This window comes from Nothobranchius furzeri, chromosome 7 (assembly GCF_043380555.1).
Source record: "Nothobranchius furzeri strain GRZ-AD chromosome 7, NfurGRZ-RIMD1, whole genome shotgun sequence".
In the NCBI taxonomy this organism is placed as follows: Eukaryota; Metazoa; Chordata; class Actinopteri; order Cyprinodontiformes; family Nothobranchiidae; genus Nothobranchius; species Nothobranchius furzeri.
This window is the reverse complement of record NC_091747.1, coordinates 28,705,837-28,726,750: the sequence shown is the minus strand read 5'-3', so window position 1 is coordinate 28,726,750 and position 20,914 is coordinate 28,705,837. Positions and strand designations below refer to the sequence as shown.

At 43.0% G+C, this 20,914-nt stretch overlaps 1 protein-coding gene across 4 annotated transcripts in view; it reads left to right on the top strand.

The window, feature by feature from the left end:
- The window catches only part of slc12a7b (solute carrier family 12 member 7b), a 192,529-nt gene that overhangs the window by 65,039 nt on the left and 106,576 nt on the right, over positions 1–20,914 (top strand). For all 4 annotated transcript variants that reach the window (XR_011521039.1, XM_054751258.2, XM_054751259.2 and 1 more), the window contains exon 2: positions 18,132–18,226. Coding sequence is in view for 3 of the 4 variants with exons in the window: in XM_054751258.2 (XP_054607233.2) it covers positions 18,132–18,226 (95 nt within the window). In the remaining variant the exon portion in view is untranslated. The remainder of the gene's footprint in view (positions 1–18,131; positions 18,227–20,914) is intronic.

Sequence of the window (20,914 nt, the reverse complement as noted above, 5' to 3'; positions counted from 1 at the left end):
GTTTCGAACCTGCAACCTTCGTGTTGCGAGGCAACAGTGCTAACCACTGCACCACCTTGCAGCCCATAAGATAAATATAATAATAATATACTGAAAATTATTCAGCTCTTTAAAACACTGAACCGAACTGAATATGATTTTAGCCTACAATTACACCCATAATATATATTAGGGATGATATATATATATATATATATATATATATATATAGGGTTGTCACAATAACCGGTGTAGTGGTAAACCCCGGTAAAAAAGTTGACAATAATAATAATAATAACCGTCTTGTTTTTAAAAAAATATATTATCTTGGTGGATTACCGTGGCTGTGGTGTAGGCGCGGTGACCCTTACCAGCCATGTATCATCTGCTGAAGTTGCCGGTGGCACATGCGCACTTTGTTGTTTACAACAAAAACTTTCTTGAAGCTAAAGCTGAAATAATGGCTAAAGGAGGAGACGGCAGCGTGCAGGACATTTATTATCCCTCAAAGAAGACAAAGTCGGAAGTATGGGCATTTTTTTTGGATATTCGAAGAGTGCCGAGGAACAGTTGTTAGAATCTTGTTTGCAGCACGACGCACGTGCAGGAAAAAGTGTGTGAAAGGCAGCAACGCTTCAAATCTCATGACACATCTGCGTGACCATCACCCACAACTCTACAGTCAACGCAAGGCAAGTTAACGTTAGCGTTTTAGCTAAAAATGTGTGATCCGAGGATTTGGGTTGAGGGAGAATGCAATGAGTCGCTATATGAAGCAGCCGCAGCGCCCGCTACCTGCATATAAACCGTGTCGCGGACACCCCCATATTGAAATGACGCTATGCATTACGGGGCTCCCAGGGGCAGATAAGAGTTGGTCTCTCTCCGAGAATAATTATGAATTTAACAATGATTACTGCCTGATGACATTTTCCCAAATCTGCAATGCTCACCGGAAGGACACAAACCGAGGACAAGTTTTTCCTGATATAGGGTTTATTACTCAGGTATGGGTAAAAATAGTATCTGATTAGAAGGCTACTTGAGTACTGAGTATCATCTGGTCTAATATTTTTAAAATGATGACATCAAACAGACAAAAAAATAAAGTTATGGGCAAATGTTGGTATTTTAAAGACTAAAGGGGAAATATGTAAACAAATAAACAACATAATTACAAAATAACACATTTTAGGCAAAATTTAGACACAAACTGAGGACAATATTTTCCTGAGCTACGGGGTTTATTTAGTTGTCTGAAAATGTAACACGTTTAAAAAAATGCAGCGATAATACCGAAGACTGCGATAATTTTGGTCACAATAACCGTTAGGTTAAAATTTCACACTGTGACTACCCTAAAATACCGTGGCTGTAGAGCGGGGAAAACGCGAAGACTGAGGAGGAAAAGATTCCGTCCTGCTCTCCCGTATGTGGTTACTGGCAATGTCAGATCGCTGGTTAACAAGATGGAGGAGATCGCGACGCTAACAAGGACAGAGAAAGTTTTCCGAGAATGCAGTGTTATGTGTTACACGGAGACATGGCTGCACAAAAACATCCCGGACCAGGTGGTGGATATAAACAGATTTACGTGTGTGAGAGCGGAGAGGGACTCGGGTAGAAGTGAGAAGAAGAGGGGTGGGCTCGCTCTTTATGTTAACAACCGCTGGTTTTCCCCCAGTCACGTTAAGGTGAGGATGGCTGTGTGTAACAAACACATCGAAATGTTGGCGGTCGGTCTCCGACCATATTATTTACCGCCTGAGTTTTCCCTCGCCATTATCATCATTGTTTACATTGCTCCTGATGCCAACGCGGCGCAGGCGTGTGACGTCATCAGCGCTGCGACAGCGGGCGTACTAAATCGTAGTCCCTCTGCGTTTGTGGCTATAACGGGCGATTTTAACCACACGAACCTCTCCACTGTTCTACCTACATTCAAGCAGTATGTGGACTGCAAAACAAGAAACAATAAAAAACTGGACCTGTTTTATGCCAATGCTGCTGATGCATACACCTCCAGCCCTCTCCCTCCCCTGGGCAGGGCTGATCACAACCTGGTCTCCCTCCAGCCCCTTTATAGACCTGCCGTCCAGAGACAACCTGCAGCCACAAAAACTGCCACAACATGGACAAGGGAGTTGGAAGAGATTCTGCAGGGATGCTTTGAGTCAACGGACTGGGATGTTCTTTGTGATTCCAATCAGGACAATATAGAGCTCCGGGAGTTGACGTCACTTTTCCCAGCATGCAACAGTTCAAATCGAAACGGCGCCATATTGGCATGCAGAAGCCGGCAGCTGGACTATTTGTTATTGTCAGAAAACTCAATCGAACGGGAACTATGGTAGATTCCTGTTGTGCCCCAGGATGCAGAACAGACGCGGACGACATAAGGAATGAGCCATCTACAGGATTCCCCAAGATCCGGAGCGCCGCAAACGTTGGATCATTGTAATAAAACGTGCCAGTGACCGGGCGAAAATGAAACTGTGGGATCCCGAGAGTAAAGGTTTTCACTTATGCAGCGACCACTTAATATCAGGTACTTAAACCAACGTTTTCTCAACTGTGTATGGTATTTATTTTAAATGCTTTTATTATGATTCTTAGTGGGCTTCCTAAACTTATTTTGGCATGGCTTTTTCTGTCTTATTACTCATAGCAACATGTAAACATCACGTAAAACGTTGCCTTGTGATTTCTGCGTGCTGCCGTTTCCGTGTTTTATGATCACAGCAATTAACCGGCTAAGCTGTATTTAATTTTTAAGCAATGGTTGATCAATTGTCAGATCACACACCGAGACTACTTACGTGTAAATCTGTTATTTGTCCGTCCATCCATCCATTTTCATCCGCGTATCCGGAGTCGGGTTGCGGGGGCAGTAGCGTGACTTCCCTCTCCCCAGCCGCCGGAGCCAGCTCCTCCGGGTAAATCCCAAGGGGTTCCCCGGTCAGGTCCGGTGTTGTGCCGGTAAGAAGCCCGCTCCGACAGCTTCTGGCGTCGGAGCGGGCAGTAGAGTCGAGAGTCCCAGACCTTCTCCCCAGCTCCTCCGGCCGGGGGAATCCCAAGGGGTTCCCCGGCCAGGTCCGGTGTTGTGCCAGTAAGAAGTCCGCTCCGACATCTTCTGGCGTTTTTAAAAAGTATCCCAGGGGCACGGTAAGGGTCGGAGATGTTTAGTCTATTTAATTTCTGACTATATAAAACGATTTCTTCTGTTTTAAAGTGTGAAGTAAACTCCGGCGAAGTAAAATCCAAGCGGATCCCGTTCATGTTCATGGTTACATCCGTGTTTGTTTACCTTTTTTGCATGCCAGAATGGCGTCCACTAACTGAGAGTCACGTGGGGTCCGGAGCTCTATTGACAAACTGACAGGCTGTGATACAGACTATATCAACTTCTGTGTTGACACGGTAGTCCCCCAACAAACCATACCAGGGTGTCCGCGGGGTTTTAAAAAGTATTAAAAAGTGATAAATAAAAATAGTCAAATTTAAGGACATTAAAAGTGTTAAATTTGGTCTCAGAGGTATTATTTTTTCCAAATTAGGTATTATTTTTTTCAGACTATCAGATGTCGTATTCTGAACATCGACATAGAAATATATTCCGAATGAAATGTTTTGAACGATTATAAAAACAAAACAAGCCGATTATTTGCTCCTCCCACTTGCGCTGCCTTGAGTTGCAAATGAAACGCTCCTCCCAGTGTTGCCAAGTGAACTTGGCGACTTTGACGCTATTTCTAACAGCTTCTCAGACTCCCTTCTTGACTTTTTAAATCTTAAAAGTACCTAGCGAACACCTCAGAAACATCTCTGGTAACCCTTAGCTACTTTCTGGATAACTGTCGTCGACATTTCCTGCAGGTTAGCTAAACACTCCGCCTGCGCTCCGGACCGTTCTTCAGGACATTAGGAAAGGGAATGATGCAGTGATGTGTCGGTCGCTAAAGACAGCTCTCAGGGCCGGCTCCCTGTTGGATTAACCAGAGTGAGTGACACACACCGTACCTGCGGACTCCTGAGCCGATAAAAACGGCTAAATGTGCGCGTGCGGCGTGCTAAACACACGTGCAGCTGCCCCTGATTGCTGTGAGACCGGGTTGGGGGTGGGGGGTGCAGCTGTGGTTGGGACAATTATTACATTAACTGATGGACTTGTAAATAAATAGTTTATAAATAAGGTAGAAATAAGTTCCTCACGCTGATAAATAATAACTAATCTCTCTGAGGACATGGTGCTAGTGCACTCTCCTACAGCACCTTGACACGACTCAATAAATGTTATGCAACATTTAGTGAACAGCAATTTGCATGTATTTGTTATAAATGCCACGGTATAATTCTTGCTGTCAGTATTTGCAAGATATTGGTATTTGGGTCTGTACTGGTTAGACTTAAATGAGTTAAACCAAGGTCTATAGCCCCTGGGTCATAAACTATGAGCTATAAGTATATTGGTCTTTTTATACTGGGAATCAGGAGTTATTTTAGTGATCATCTTGTTTCTTGTTTATTTTTGCCCTGATTGTGCCCTGAGCAGTTTTATGACTGAATAAAAATAAAAAAATAAAAATCTACATAAATTGAAAAATCGTCTTAAATAATCGAGAACTCAATTTCAGTCACAATAATCGTGATTATTGTTTTTGCCATATTCGAGCAGCCCTACTTTAGCATATCCGGTCACATAATGATGACGTCATATTCAGTGGTCGTTGTGCATCATTACAGGCCTCGTGGTCAACTGTCTGAACCGCTGAAAAGAAGTGCCTGGCTTATTTTCTAAGTAAAATAAATATGTGCAATACGTTGTCAACATCAGTGAGTCTCTAAGTCTATTCTTTTTGTATGTTATATATGTTAAAATATGTGTAAATAGGTCGCTGATTAACACTTGCAATTTAGTGTTGTGATGGTTTTAAAAAAATTCTGAAGGTAGTAAAAAAAAGTATTAAAAAGTACTAAATTTTACTTAAGGATTGCTGTATATACCCTGCATACTGTGCTTCCCCAACAATAAGCCCTGGGTTTCCAAAGACGTAAAAGTAACCCTGAACAAGAAAAAAAGAGCTTTTAGAAATGGTGACAGAGATCAGCTGAAACTGGTGCAGAAGGAGCTGAAAGCCAAGATTGCTGAGGGTAAAGAGTCCTACAGACGGAGGCTGGAAAACAAACTGCAGGAAAACAACACCAGGGAGGCGTGGAATGGAATGCGGGCCATCACTGGCCTGAGACAAAAGAGAGGTGTTGGGATGGAACGGGACGTCGAAAGTGCTAACAACCTAAATCTACACTTCAATAGGTTCGACTGCCCAGCGTCTCCTGTCTCCACAGCCAGCTCTTCCCATCATCTCCTTTCATCCCCCCCCTCCTGCCCCCTCAGACTGTCTCACCCTGTCCCTCTCAGCAGATGACATCAAAAAAGAATTGGGCAGACTCCACTCCGGCAAAGCTGCTGGTCCTGATGGTGTCAGTCCCAGGGCCCTTAGGTGTTGTGCTTCCCAGCTGTCTGGAGTTTTACAACAGATCTTCAACATGAGCCTGGAGATGCAGAGAGTTCCATCACTCTGGAAGACATCCTGCCTGGTTCCTGTCCCTAAAAAGATCAACCCGTCGACCCCCAGTGACTACAGGCCAGTGGTTCTGACCTCACATGTCATGAAGATGCTGGAGAGACTCGTCCTAAAACATCTGTGGCTGGTTGTGGAGCCTTGGTTGCAGGGTCCGAAATTAACACTCGCCAAATGCGAGCAAATTGCTCCATTTGGCGAGTAAATTTTTTACCTCTACCTGCCACCTGGCGAGTAAATGTTTGCACCAAATTAGTTATGTTTATCAGTCATCTTCCATGGATTTCTGATACTCGTCCCGCCTGCATGCAACGTTCACAAACGTACGTGAAAAGTGAACGCCGCATCCAACGTCATTTCCACCTATCCCATTCAATCAGTTTATCAAGTTAGCAGTTAGCTTCGTGTTAAAACTAGCGGTGAAATGTTGCGGTTTTTAACTGGAGTCAGCCAGCCTTCCAAAAGAAAACTCGTCAAACTGGAAGAAAAACCACCAGGACCAGTGGCAACCAGAAGATTTTGTGAAAAGTGGCGAACTGGAGATGGCGGAGTCGTGAGACAATGGCTACATTATGATGGCCACGTAGTGTTGCTGCCTTTCAAAGACAACTGTCCCTCGGCATTCTTCAAATATCTAAAAAACGCCCATACTTCCGACTTTGTCTTCTTTGAGGGATAATAAATGTCCCGAGTGCTGCCGTCTCCTCTGGCCATTATTTCAGCTTTAGCTTAAAGAAAGTTTTGGTCGTAAACAACAAAGTGCGCATGTGCCGCCGGCAACTTCAGCAGATGATACGGTGGCTGGTAAGGGTCACCGCGCCTACACCGCGGCCACGGTAATCCACCGAGATAATATATATTTTTAAAACAAGACAGTTATTATTGTCAACTTTATTTTACCAGGGTTTACTGCTACACCGGTTACAGTGACAACCCTAGCCCTGACACACTTTCAGATATTCTCATGGTGCAGCTGTGTTCTCCATAGATCAAGGACTATGACCCAAATGAGGCTGTAATGCTTTGGCACAAAGACGGTGTCAGAAGCAGGAGGCCAGACTCATGGACAGAGAAAACAAGGAGTCTGACTAGATTTCAATGAAAGAGTTTATAAAAACATCTCTAAAAATAAATAAATAAATAGTAAAAATGACCAAAGAGTTGCTTTTCTTATTGATGTTTTAAATATTTTGTCACTCTGTTTGGAATTAACATAATATAGAATTACATGAGGTAGATCTAAATCATTTAGAATTTTGGCCGGTAAAAAATATGCTTGGCCGGTAGATTTTCATCATCTACCAGCCAATTTGGACTGTGAGTAAAAAATTTAATATGGGACCCTGTCTACAACGTTCACCAACCATGTGTGCCTTGTTGGCTAAAGGGCATGATTGTTGATTGCCATGTTCAGTCTCGGGCAGATCGGAGGCCGTTTGGAAGTTACAATCAAACGTAAGGTCAGGGCGTCATGACAGAATTCACCATGACATCAAAGCCCCTCCCTTTCTGGAAAGCTATCAGAACTGAATGATCATTACAGCATCATGAAGACATTGCATGATGTTAGTGTCATGTTGAGTAAATTAGAGGGGACAAATTAGGCATTTCACCATAAAACAATAGACTTCCTATTGTCAGGGGGTGGGGCTTAGGTGATGTCAGCTGTCCACATTGTCATTGTCTTGAGATGTGGTCAGTGATCACAAAGACAAAGTTCGATATAGATCTGATCAAGCACATGGGAGTTATTACGTCAAGTAATGTAATGGCGAAAGGTCATTGTTTGAGGCTTAGCCACGCCCACACCTTTCAACTTTTGAAAATTCAGACGGTTGAATTTTTTCGCCTATGTTTTAAGAGTATATAGCTGAAGTTTGAAGGCGATCGGTGAAAAGGGCGACGGGGCATCATTCTCCAAACGATGTGAGCGAAATCCACAAAATCGAGTACTTGGACCAAAATGGCTGACCTCCTGTGCGACTTTGCGCTTGGCTCTATGAGACTTTTTTGTAGGTCCTGACACACTACATTAGGGTACAGAATTTCATGATCCTCAGTCAAAGGATGGCTTGGGGCTGACAGTTTTGATGGTCCTAGGGGGCGCTGTTTTATAAAATAGACCACGCCCACCAACCTATCACGTCAATTTCTATGGGGGTCAGACTAGGATCACTCACCAGAAATTTCGTGGCGATATCTCAATAAATGAAGAAATGAGAGGCAAACGTATTTCCATGACTTGATGGCGAATTTCGCCATGTTTCCAAAGCCCCACCTTTTTTCGAAGCCTGCCAGTACTGGAGACCAAGTGACCTCAACTTGTCTGCTGCTATTTGCCAGAGATTTCTGGTGATTGGGTAAAAGGAGTCCAATAGGGAGCTGTGAAAAAAGAGTGGTGTGGCAACCAGTCAAAGTTTGAGGCTTGGCCACGCCCACACCTTTATACTTATTTAAAATCTGACGGTTGAATTTTCTCCCCTATGTCTTAAGAGTATATAGCAGAAGTTTGAAGGCAATTGGTGAAATTGGCGACGGGGCATCATTCTCCAAACAACGTGTGCGATAACCACTAAATCGAGTACTTGGACCAAAATGGCCGACCTCCTGTGCTACTTTGCGCTCTGCTCCAAGAGACTTTTTTGTAGTTTCCTGAGACACCACATTAGTGTACCAAATTTCGTGATCTTCAGTCAAAGCATGGCTTGGGGCCGACAGTTGTAATGGTCCTAGGGGGCGCTATTTCAGAAAATAGGCCACACCCACCGGATTTTCACATCAGATTTTTGGGGGGCCAGACTAGGATCATTGTGACTTTTGTGACTTCCATTTGCAGATTGAAAAGCTGCCTCTGCATGTTTTTCATTTCAGCAAGCTGCATATTTTTCATTTCAGAAAGTTGCATATTTAGCTGGGTCTGCGTTTGTGAAATCTGCAGTTTAAATTCATTTTTCATCTGTAGAATGAGAGAAGTCAAATGATTATATTGCCCTGAAGCCATTGTATAGATGTACAGATCCTTTAATTTGGTATAAAATTAATGGATGCTGAATAGAGCTCCGGATCCCACGTGACTCTCAGTTAGTAGACACCATATTGGCAGGCAAAAAGGGTAAACAAACGCGGATCGTAAACATGAACGAGATCGGCTTGGATTTTACTCCGTTGGCGTTTACTTCACACTTTAAAACCGAAGAAATCGTTTTATATAGTCAGAAATCAAATAGACTAAACATCTCCGACCCTTACCGTGCCCCTGGGATACTTTTTAAAAATGCCAGAAGCTGTCGGAGCGGACTTCTTACCGGACCTGGCCGGGGAACCCCTTGGGATTTCCCCGGAGGAGCTGGCCCAAGTGGCTGGAGAGAGGGAAGTTGGGCCTCTCAACGCTACTGCCCCCGTAACCCGACTCCGGATAAGCGGATGAAAATGGATGGACAAATAGCAGATTTACATGTAAGTAGTTTAAATAGAGTGCTGTGCTGTTTGAATGTATAAACTGAACGCCAAGAGAAATAACTAGTTTGATTTTTTTCCGTGAATAAAATAAATATGTCAGGCAGGAGCGTCTCAGGATCTGTCTGAGATCTGTCTCGGTGAGACAGATAATAGCAATCCAAAGTGCTTTTTATGTGTGATCTGACAATTGATCAACTATTGCTTAAAAATTAAATACTGCTTAGCCGGTTAATTGCTGTGATCATAAAACACGTAAACGGCAGCACGCAGAACTCACGAGGCAATGTTTTATGTGATGTTTATTTGTATCTATGAGTAATAAGACAGAACAAGCCACACGTAAATAAGTTTAGGAAGCCCACTAAGAATCGTAATAAAAGCGGTAGGTAAATAAAATGTAAGATAACGTTAGCTTGATTTGTTAGCTTCACTAATGGTGCGTTCGCTTTCTCCTCGGAACTTCGAAATTCCGACTAGAAGAACATGAACGTGTACTAAAGTTTGGCTTCACTTTACTAAATGCGGCGGGTGATTGGGTGAAGATGAAACCAGTGACAACAATTTAAGTGTGAGGCATCATCGTTTAAATCTGCTCCAGCAGTTAAATAAACTGTTTAAGATAACGTAGCTTCATGTTTTAGCTTCCTATGCCACCATTGTTATCATCTAATGGTGCGTTTACTTTCTCCTCGGAAATTCTAACTTCCCAGTAGGAAAAATCAATTGAAAAAGGATGGTAAAAGGAATGAAGATACACAGTAAATTTAGTTCACAGTAAAGATGTTTGCTTCAGTTTAATTATCGGCTTATAAAACTACAAGGACGATGTTAAAATACAAACAGTTGTATGTTATTTATCGTGATATTTATCAAATATGGTTATAAATTGAGAAAAATATATATTTAATTATAAAAGAGAATTAAAATATTAAACACTCAAAAGTATCGAAAATTGGTACCGTTAAGTACCGGTATCGATTCGTAGGTACCGGGAATTTGTACCGGATCGATTCAAATGTCAAAGGTACCCATCCCTATTCAGTCTCATTGACTCCCAACATCAGACATTTTGGACTTATGTAACATTCCATAATATTACATAAACCCATTATTTATATCTTTCTCTGAGTTCACCAGAGAGTCATCTTGCTTAATGACAGAAATAATATTTGAAAGATCTTTCTTCTTAACTCTTCTTGCCAGTATTTTCCCATTTTTCTCCCCTCCCTCATAAAATGCAGTTTTTAACCTGAACGGGCTTGGAGCAGAAAAAGTGCTGTAAACAAAATAATTCAAGCTCAGTTTGCTCCACCCTGATTTACTCCCAACGCTTACTTGTTCCATCCGGACACCTGCGTATCTAGGGTTGGGTTCTGAGCCAAGGAAGGAACTCAACAGTGAGACTACTGTGTTTTGTTCATCTTCCTCACAGATAAAAGTTGCTCACGCAGTTATGTGCTGCTGAACATGGAGAGAATCTGAGCAGTCAAGGCCAGAGTTGGGTCAGAGAGGGGAGGTAAAATCTGCAGCAGTCATAGAGTCATTGACTTGATCGTGTCGCTAAACTGGAATTCAATCAGCTTCATCTGGAAGTTAGTTGTAGGGATGCACCGATGGATCGGCATTTGATTGTAATCGGCCGATAGCGCCCCTGTCGGTTTTGATCGGAGTTTTCAAAATAGATCAAAGCTGACCGATCAGGTAGGGTTGTCACGGTAACCAGTGTAGCGGTAAACCCCGGTAAAAAAAAAATGTTGACAATAATAACCGTCTTGTTTTTTTTTTTTTTTTTAACTATATTATCTTGGTGGGTTTACTGTGGCTGTGGTGTAGGCACAATGACCCTTACCAGCCACCGTATCATCTGCTGAAGTTGCAGGACCGGCGGCACATGCACACTTTGTTGTTTACAACCAAAATTTTCTTGAAGCTAAAGCTGAAAAAATGGCCAAAGGAGGAGACGGCAGCGCTCAGGAGGACATTTTTTATCCCTCAAAGAAGACAAAGTCGGAATTGCGAGCATCTTTTAGATATTTGAAGAATGCCGACGGAGTTTATAGAAGACGGGCGGCTATCCTGTTTGCAGCACGTGCAGAAAAAGTGTATGTAAAAGGCAGCAACGCTTCAAATCTCATGACACATCTGCATGATCACCACCCACAACTCTACAGTCAACGCAAGGCAAGCTAACGTTAACGTTTTAGCTAAAATGCGTGATCCGAGGATTTGGGTTGAGGGAGAATGCAACGAGTCGCTATATAAAGCAGCCGCAGCGCCGCTACCTGCATATAAACCGTGTCGCGGACTCCCCCATGTTGAAATGACGCTATGCATTATGGGGCTCCCAGGGGCAGATAAGAGTTGGTCTCTCTCTGAGAATAATTATGAATTTAACAATGATTACTGCCTGATGACATTTTCCCCACATCTGCAAAGCTCACTGGAAGGACACAAACCGAGGACAATATTTTCCTGATATACGGTTTATTACTCAAGTAAGGGTAAAAAAGTATCTGATTAGAAGACTACTTGAGTACTGAGTATCATCTGAACTAATATTTTTAAAATGATGACATCAAACAGACATAAAATAAGAAGTTATGGGCAAATATTGGTATTTTAAAGACTAAAGGGAAAACATGTAAATAAATAAACAACATAATTACAAAATAACACATTTTAGGCGAAATTTAGACACAAACTGAGGACAATATTTCCTGACATATAGGGTTTATTTAATTGTGTGAAAATGTAGCACGTTTAAAAAAAATATACCGTGATAATACCGAAAACCGTGGTAATTTTGGTCACAATAACCGTGAGGTTAAATTTTCACACCGTGACAACCTTAATACAGACCATTTTAGATTAGGTTGCATTTCCTTTATTCCCAGATTATGTAGTTTGTAGCACTCATTATAATGTTGCAGAAAATTTCTGGCCAATCCACATGATCGGTATCGGTGATCGGTATCGGTGATCAGCATTCTTTGATATCCGTATCGGTGATCGGCAACAAAAAACCTGATCGGTGCATCCCTAGTTAGTTGGTGAGCTTTCCTTGTCAGCCAACGGACGGACTACTTATCAGTTGAAATCTCTTTTTCTGGGCTTCAAAGTTGGCAAATCACTGAGTAAACTCTGCTCTTAGAAGAGTATTTACAGTTTGAGGCTAAGGAGGGTAGGGTTGGGCATCATTTGATTTTGAACAATTCCAATTCCTGGTTTCGATTCCAGTTCCTATTGTAATGTAAGTTGCAGTGGGCAGCACGGGCAGAATATCTTGCCCTCCAGACAGAACCTGAAAGCACCACCAGTAGGCAACGACTTATAAAGAGATACACTTAATTGCACAAGCAATTCCCGATTCCGATTCTTTCATGACATACATGTTTTAAATGAGCCAGCTAACCACAGGTCCTACTTGATGAAATAATCTTAACTTCAACATGAATTTTAATTCTATTAACAATAATAATAATAATAATAATGCATTGAACTTATATAGTGCTTTTCAAGACCCCCAAAGATGCTTTCACACACTCACATTCACACACTGCTAGTGATGGTAAGCTACTTGTAGCCACAGCCACCCTGGGGAGGTCTGACAGAGGCGAGGCTGCCATTTGGCGCCGTCGGCCCCTCTGACCACCACTAACACAGGCAAGTTGGGTGGTGTCTTGCCCAAGGACACAACAGCAGGATACCCCTGGCGGGAGCTGGAATCGAACCCATGACCCTCCGATCATGAGGCAACCCGCTCTACCACCTGAGCTACTGCTGCCCCACATCACATCACATCACACGATCATAACATCACCTTCATTTAGACAAACACATATTTTGGAGAAAAAGACTTGCAGCACAATTAGTTGCTGACCACAAGTCTGAAAGAAGCCTCAGGGATGAGAGGCTAAATGTCTCCAACATATCCAGAAACGTCCAGCTATTTTCAGCTAAAACTCTCAGGATGATTATGTCCAGGGTGACTGAGAAGTACACCTCCATGCTGCAGCAGCATTCAGTCAGAACAGAAAGTGAAACTTAAATGTGTCAGTAACAACCTAACAGATTTTAAACATTAAAACTCAACAGAAATAGTTCAGAAAGTCTTTAAAATTAAAATGTTCACAATTTTGTGTGTGATTTATTATTATTATTCTAATTATTTATTGTGGCAGAGGCTGGTGTGGTCCACCACAGAGACAGCTGCTCTAGCATGATGACTTTAATTATTCTACAGGTTATTGTTCAGCCTTCTGATGCTCACGCTCACACACACACACGGGTGTTTGTGAGCGGCTGTGTCTGACTGCTGATGCTCTGTTTGTGCTTTTATTTCTGCAGTGAGACAAACTCACCTCACACCGTCCAGAGTTTGTTCTTTAAAGCTTCTGTTAAATCCACCATGTTGACGCATTTCAACATGTTTCCTCTACACTGCAGGAATTAAAGTTTACATCACGGACTAAAAGTTCAGCAGACGCGTTTGTTTATATTTGGCTGCTGCGCGCCGGGTGGGGGAGACTCGTGCTGCACACAGACAGCTGGTGTGATCAGCTTGATTACAATTTGCAGATCACATTTATTTTTCACGGAAATCGGCCACGGATTCCTCTTCTGTCGGCATTTTAGGAATCGAAATTAGAAATCGAAATAAAAAACTTTGAACGATTCTGGGGAAAAAGAAACAGTTGGAACCGGTTCCAATCGATGCTCGATGCTGCAGATTCTGACTCTAGTAGCATGGATTCTAATGATTGTAAACAGAAAGGAGGGGGTGCTTCGACTTTATTAGAAGTTTTTTTTTTTTTGTTTTTATTAACTGTGCAATAGCAAAATAATCATTAGACTAACTGTGTAAATAGTCATTAGAATAGTCGTGGATCGGTGAGTGGAAAACTTCAACGACCTCCTCAATCCCACTGTCACATCATCCAGTGAGGAATCAAAGTCTGGGGATTTTGATTTAGACTCTCCAATTTCTGAGGCCAAGGTCACTGAGGGGGTCCAAAAACCCCTCAGTGGCAAGGCCCCAGGGTTGGATGAGATCCGCCTGGAGCTCCTTAAGGTTTTGGATGTTGTTGGGCTGTGTTGGTTGATGCAGCTCTGCAGTATCACGTGGACATCGGGGACAGTTCCACTGGATTAGGAGACTAGGGTGGTGGTCCCCTTATTTCAAAAGGGGGGCCGCAAAGTGTATTCCAACTACAGAGGGATCACACTTCTGAGCCTCCTTGGTAAGGTCTATTCAGGGGAGAGGAGGGTCCCTCGGCTTGTTGAACCTCAGATTCAGGAAGACTAATGTGGTTTTCGTCCTGGCTGTGGAAGACTAGACCAGCTCTATACCTTTAGGGGGATCATGGAGGGTGCGTGTGACCCCAAAATTCCACTATCTCTGCTCCGCTACGCTCCGCTCCGGCACGAACGCCGCAGCAAAAATGGCCCCGTTGTAGTAGGGATGCTCAATTAATCGAATTTTAATCACGATTATGATCTGAATTTTGAACGATTATAAAAACAAAACAAGCCAATTATTTGCTCCTCCCGCTTGCGCTGCCCCGAGTTGCAAATGAAGCGCTCCTCCCACAGTGTTGCCAACTTAGTGACTTTGACGCTATTTCTAGCAGCTTTTCAGACCCCCTTCTTTACTTTTTAACTTAAAAGTACCTAGCAAACACCTCAGAAACATCTCTGGTAACCCTTAGCTACTTTCTGGATAACTGTCGTCGACATTTCCTGCAGATTACCTAAACACTCCGCCTGCGCTCTGGACCATTCTTCAGGACATTAGGAAAGGGAATGATGCAGTGATGTGTCAGTCGCTAAAGACAGCTCTCGGAGCTGGCTCCCTGTTGGAGTAACCAGAGTGGGTGACACACACACCGTACCTGCGGACTCCTGAGCCACTAAAAACGGTTAAATGTGCGTGTGCAGCGTGCTAAACACACGTGCAGCTTGCCCCGATTGCTGTGAGACCTGGTTGGGAGGTGGGGGGTGCAGCTTTGGTTGGGACAATTATTACATTAACTGATGGACTTGTAAATAAATAGTTTATAAATAAGGTAGAAATAAGTTCCTCACGCTGATAATAACTAATCTCTTTGAGGACACGGTGCTAGTGCGCTCTCCTACAGCACATTGACACAACTCAATAAATGTTATGCAACATTTTGTGAACATCAATTTATTTGCATTTATTTGTTATAATTGCCACTGTATAATTCTTGCTGTCAGTATTTGCAAGATATTGATTTGGGTCTGTACTAGTTACACTTAAATGAGTTAAACCAAGGTCTATAGCCCTTGGGTCATAGACTATGAGCTGTAAGTATATTGGCCTTTTTATACTGGGAATCAGGAGTTCTTTTAGTGATCATCTTGTTTCTTTCTTTTTGTCCTGATTGTGCCCTGAGCAATTTTATGACTGAATAAAAACAAATAAAATCAACATAAATTGAAAAATCGTCCTAAATAATCGTGATCTCAGTTTCAGTCACCATAATCGTGATTATTATTTTTGCCATAATCAAGCAGCCCTACGTTGTAGTCAATCAGAGCTGTTCCACTACTGAGGCCGTGCGGCGCAGTGCGCTGCCCGCCGTTCTGCCATCCAGAAAAAATAGGGTCGATTCTATTTTTGCCGGATGCCGGAGCACCTCCGCAGTCAATTGACAGAAATCATAACCGCCCAACAGGAAAGGGAGCAAGCACAACTTCCGTTATTTCACAGTAAATCCATAAACAAAAAGCATTTTTTGTTTCACATGCACAGGTTTAACAACTTTTAACAACTATCAATGGCGGTTGAACTTTAAATGCACAAAAATAAGCCATAAATACAGTTTCCACTATCAAAGTAGTCACACTTTGTTGATCCAAACACTGCTGATCTCTCAACACAAATGATAGGCAGTTTAAACGTTCATTTCGATGCTCCTCCCACACAACGGATGTTTGGATCTAACTTTCGCGTTTATTGCTCGGACTGTATCGCAAGACCTCTAAAATCCCGTGCATGCCTGTTTGCGCACATCAGGTCTCCGCACCGGAGCGGAGCCATTGTAGAGCGGGTACAGTATAATTTCAGTTCGGAAGCGAGCGGCAGCGGAGGGCGGGCGTGGAGCGGAGATAGTGGAATTTTGGGGTGAGTTCGCCAAATCAATCTACATGTGATTTGTGGATTTGGAGGAGGTGTTCGACCGCGTCCCTCGGGGGGCCCTTTGGGTTTACTCCAGGAGTAAGGGGTACCAGGCCCCCTGATGTGGGCTGTTAGGTCCCTTTATGACTGGTGTCAGAGCTTAGTCTGCATTGCCGGCAGTAAGTCGAGCTCATTTCCGGTGAGAGTTGGACTCCGCCAAGGATGCTCTTTGTCACTTATTCTGTTCATAACCTTTATGGACAGGATTTCCAGGTGCAGCCAAGGTGTTGAGGACATCCGTTTTGGTGCCCTGAGGATCAGGTCTCTGCTTTTTGCAGATGAAGAGGTCATGTTGGTTATCAGACAGTGATCTTCAGCTTTTGCCAGAGCAGTTCGCAGCCGAATGTGAAACGGCTGGGTTGGGAATCCATCCATCAATTTTCAGTTGCTTATCCGGATTCGAGTCGCAGGGGCAGCAGCCTAAGCCAAGATGCCCCGCTACTTGGGCCAGCTCTTCCAGGAAAATCCCAAGGCGTTCCCTGGCCAGGTGAGAGACATAGTCCCTCCAGTGTGCCCTGGGTCTTCCCTTTAGGTCTCTTCTCAGTTGGACATGCCCGGAAAACCTCACCAGGGAGGCGTCCAGGAGGCATCCTGACCGAAAGAATGAGATCCTGCCCGAGCCACCTCAACTGGCTCTTCTCGACGTGAAGGAGCAGCAGGTCTACTCCGAGCCCCTCCCTGATGACCGCAAACAAAACTCATTTTGGCCGCTTGTATCCGCAATCTCATTCTTTCGGTCACTACCCAAAGCTCGTGACCATAAATGAGGGTAACATAGATCGACCGGTAAATCGAGAGCTTTGCCTTCCGGCTCAACTCTCTCTTCACCATGACAGATCGGTACCGCCTATCTATCTCACCTACCAGTTTTCCCTCACTCGTGAACAAGATCCCGAGACTCCTCCACTTGAGGCAGGACCTTGTGCCAGTCCTTGAGAAGGCATTCCACCCATTTTTGGTTTTCGGGATGAGAATCAGCTCCTCTAAATCTGAGACCATGGCCTTAAAGCCGAAAATCATATATAGTTGAAAATCTAAATATTGTGAGCCATTATCTTTTGCCTGACAGGGTTAGGGTGACAAGGAATGATGGTTTAAGGCAGGACTATTCAATTCCGGGTGATGATGGCTGGTACCCATCACATTTTAGTTTTAACCTTGCTTCAACACACCTGATTTCAATCACCAGGTGATTAACAGGCTTCTGCACAGCCTGAACTGCTGCACAGGTGACTCAACCACTTAATCTAGTGTGTTGGACCAGAGAAATCACTAAAACGTGCTGAATACCAGCCCTCAAGGCCCAAACTTGAATAGCCCTGGTTTAAGGTTTCCTTTTATCCTTGAAGCTGTGAAATTTGTTTCACAGCTTCAGGGGATTGCGAATTTTCAGAAAACATTTTTATGTCAAAGGGGTTATTGATGCTTTTGACTTGTGTGTTTCGTAATATCAACAACAGTAAAAATAAATAATAATACTAATTTAAAATAAGAAATTATGAACTATTTTAGTGCAATAAAATACACTTTTGTATGAGTGCCAGGCAGAGTCTAAAGTGACTTTCATTATTGGGAAAATAATATTTCTGTTGGATTCCTTAAAATTTTGTTAAAGACATTTTGACTTAAGTTTTGGTCTCACTGAATGTCCTATTATTGGTAGAACTTGGTCATTGTGTGAATAAGACCCCAGCTTTGGATTATAGGACTGTATTTTTGTGTGACTACCAAGTTTACTCTTAGGAGTAATCTGAAACCTTATTAAACAACAATAATTTTAAATGTTCCATTAGACCACACACCACATTTGTAGGTATATAGGAGTTTCAAATTAAATTACTACATCAACTCCGTAGAAACTGCAATACAGAAAGAGTTTTTAAAGAATTTTTCCATATTTCTTTTCACAGGAGATGGTGTCCCAAAGGAAAACAGTCCTTTTATCAACAACTCAGACCACGACAAGGGCAACAGCTATGATGGCACCAACATGGCACTTTTTGAGGTAACTGTTACATGTCAAGTTTTTTCAAGTCAAGTTTATTTATATAGCGCCAAATCACGACAAGAGTCGTCTCAAGGCACTTCACATGATAAAACATTCCAATACAGGTCAGTTCATTAAGCCAATCAGAAAAAAAGTTTCCTATGTAAGGAACCCAGCACATTGAATCAAGTCGTGCCAGTGACTTTATAGCAATCCTCATACTAAGCAAGCATGCAGCTACAGTGGAGAGGAAAACTCCCTTTTAACAGGAAGAAACCTTCAGAGGATCCTGGCTCAGTATAAGCAGCCATCCGCCATGGCATCCGCCATGACTCACTGGGGATCGAGATGACAGAGCACACACACACACACACACACACACACACACACACACACACACACACACACACACACACACACACACACACACCCACACACCAAGTAGTGTTTCTATGGTTACATTGCGATTTTTAGTGACTATTCTATTTGGTGGGAGATTAACTTTATTGTATTTATCCTAGTGAATCTATAATTAAAGGGTGAACTAGTAGTAGCACATTCAATGTCAAGGAAAGTAAAATGTTGTTATCAGGAGAGGGAAAATGTTTAAATGTTTAGCAACAGTGAGGGCACCACAGCTCAGCAGAACATCATTGTAGCTTCTTCTGGGTAGAAAAACACTTATAGAAAAAATAAAGTTTAACAGCTGAAATAGCAGGAAATAATGCAGTTAGAGAGCAAATTGTAAAAGAAATTAGTCGAGTGTGGAAAGTGGTCATTGTGTCCTCCAGCAGTCTAAGCCTATAGCAGCATAACTATAGAGATAACTCTGGATAACCTAGCCTTTTAGATGGAGGCATGTTGGAGCAGGTCAAGGGAGAGCCGTCTTTACCGACTGTACACTCCACCTCCCTCTACTCCCCCACTTGCCCAGATCTAGGCTAACATCAGATTTTAACCATAGGTCCTATCAAATAAAAATGTTTTAAGCCTAGTTATAAAGTAGACAAGGTGTCTGCCTCACGGACTAAAGCTGGGAGTTGGTTCCACAAGAGCCTGATTGCGAAAAGATCTGCCTCCCACCCTATTTTTAGATGTTCTGGGAACCACCAGTAAACCTGCAGTCTGAGAGCGAAGTGCTCGGTTAGAAACGTATGGAACAATCAGGTCACTGATGTATGATGGAGCTTGATTATTAAGAGCTTTATTTGTGAAAAGGAGGTTCTTAAAATCTATTCTGAATTTAATAGGCAGCCAATGTAGGGAAGCTAAGACAGGAGAGATATGATCTCTCTTTTTAATTCTCATCAGAACACTAGCTGCAGCATTTTGGACAAGCTGAAGACTTTTATTTACATTTGGTGGACTTCCTGAGAGTAATGAATTACAGTAATCCAGTCTTGATGTAATAAATGCATGACCTAGTTTTTCAGCATCACTCTTGGAAATGATGCATCTAATCTTCGCAATATTCCGACGGTGGAAAAAGGAAATCCTACAAACCTGTTTAACGTCGGATTTGAATGCAATTTCCTTTTCTGAATTTCAGGTCCAAAGATGAGAACTTCAGTCTTGTCTTGATTTAAAAGCAAAAAGTTTTGAGTCATCCAATTTTTTATTCAAGACAAGCCTGTAATCTAACTAACCGATTAGGTTCATCAGGGTTAATGGATAGATATAACTGAGTATCTTCCGCATAAGAGTGGAAGTTTATCGCATGCTGTCAAATGATTTTAAAAATTGGGAGCATATATATATATTAGGGCTGCACAATATATTGAAAAATTATCGTCATCGGGATAACAGAACGTGCGATAGGCCCATCGCAAAGCATGTCAAAAACGGCGATAAATGTTTGGTTCAACATTTCCATCCGTGTCATACATCAACTTTTGGTAAACCAGCTCTGCTGCTCAGCTCTGAAGTATTATTTGACCAATCAAATGTAGCCCTTCTGATATGCGGCCAATCAGATGGGTCCGTTCACATAATACGCCCGCCCCCTACGTAGACCTTAGGATGGAAAGCAACCAAGCAACACCCGAACATTAGTGACGCCATTCCCTTGTTCGTCATGCTGGCTCAGAGTAACGAACGGACTTTGTGCTGAGGTTTCTGGAATCAGCCCTGCTTTCAAACGTGAACGTGAGTCCGCTCTCTGTGTCGTTAATTATTTTTACCGGGCTGACCGACGCATGCCGGTGAACCAACCCACCTTCATGTCGCTAGTGTTCCACCGGGTGGTGATGTTAGCCCCAGGCTCCGGTTAGCTTCCAGCTAAAAGGCTACAGCACTCTCCTCCCAGTGTCAGTACCCAAGCCCCCGGACCGGCCTCTCCCAGCTAACCGGCCTCCATCTTGGACCACATTTCCCAGCATGCTCCTCGCGGGAACTCCCGGTATTCTCCCAGTCACACCCAAGCCTATATATGGAAGACGCCGCACCGGCTCTTCACTCAGTCATCGTTTCATTGAAACCCATGATCAGAGTTCTCTACCAAATAATCCAGACATCAAACATCCTTACCAAGCTCAACTCCCGTACCCAGTCGACCATCGTGACAGGATGACTAAGTCTGTAGATCCAGCAGAGTTCGAGCGCATGAAAAGAAAGATGGAGCAAATGGAGAATGAACTCATTCAGCTCCACACCCTGATCGATCGGCTCAACACCAAACAAAACTCCCAGACCGATCTCATCCTGCAA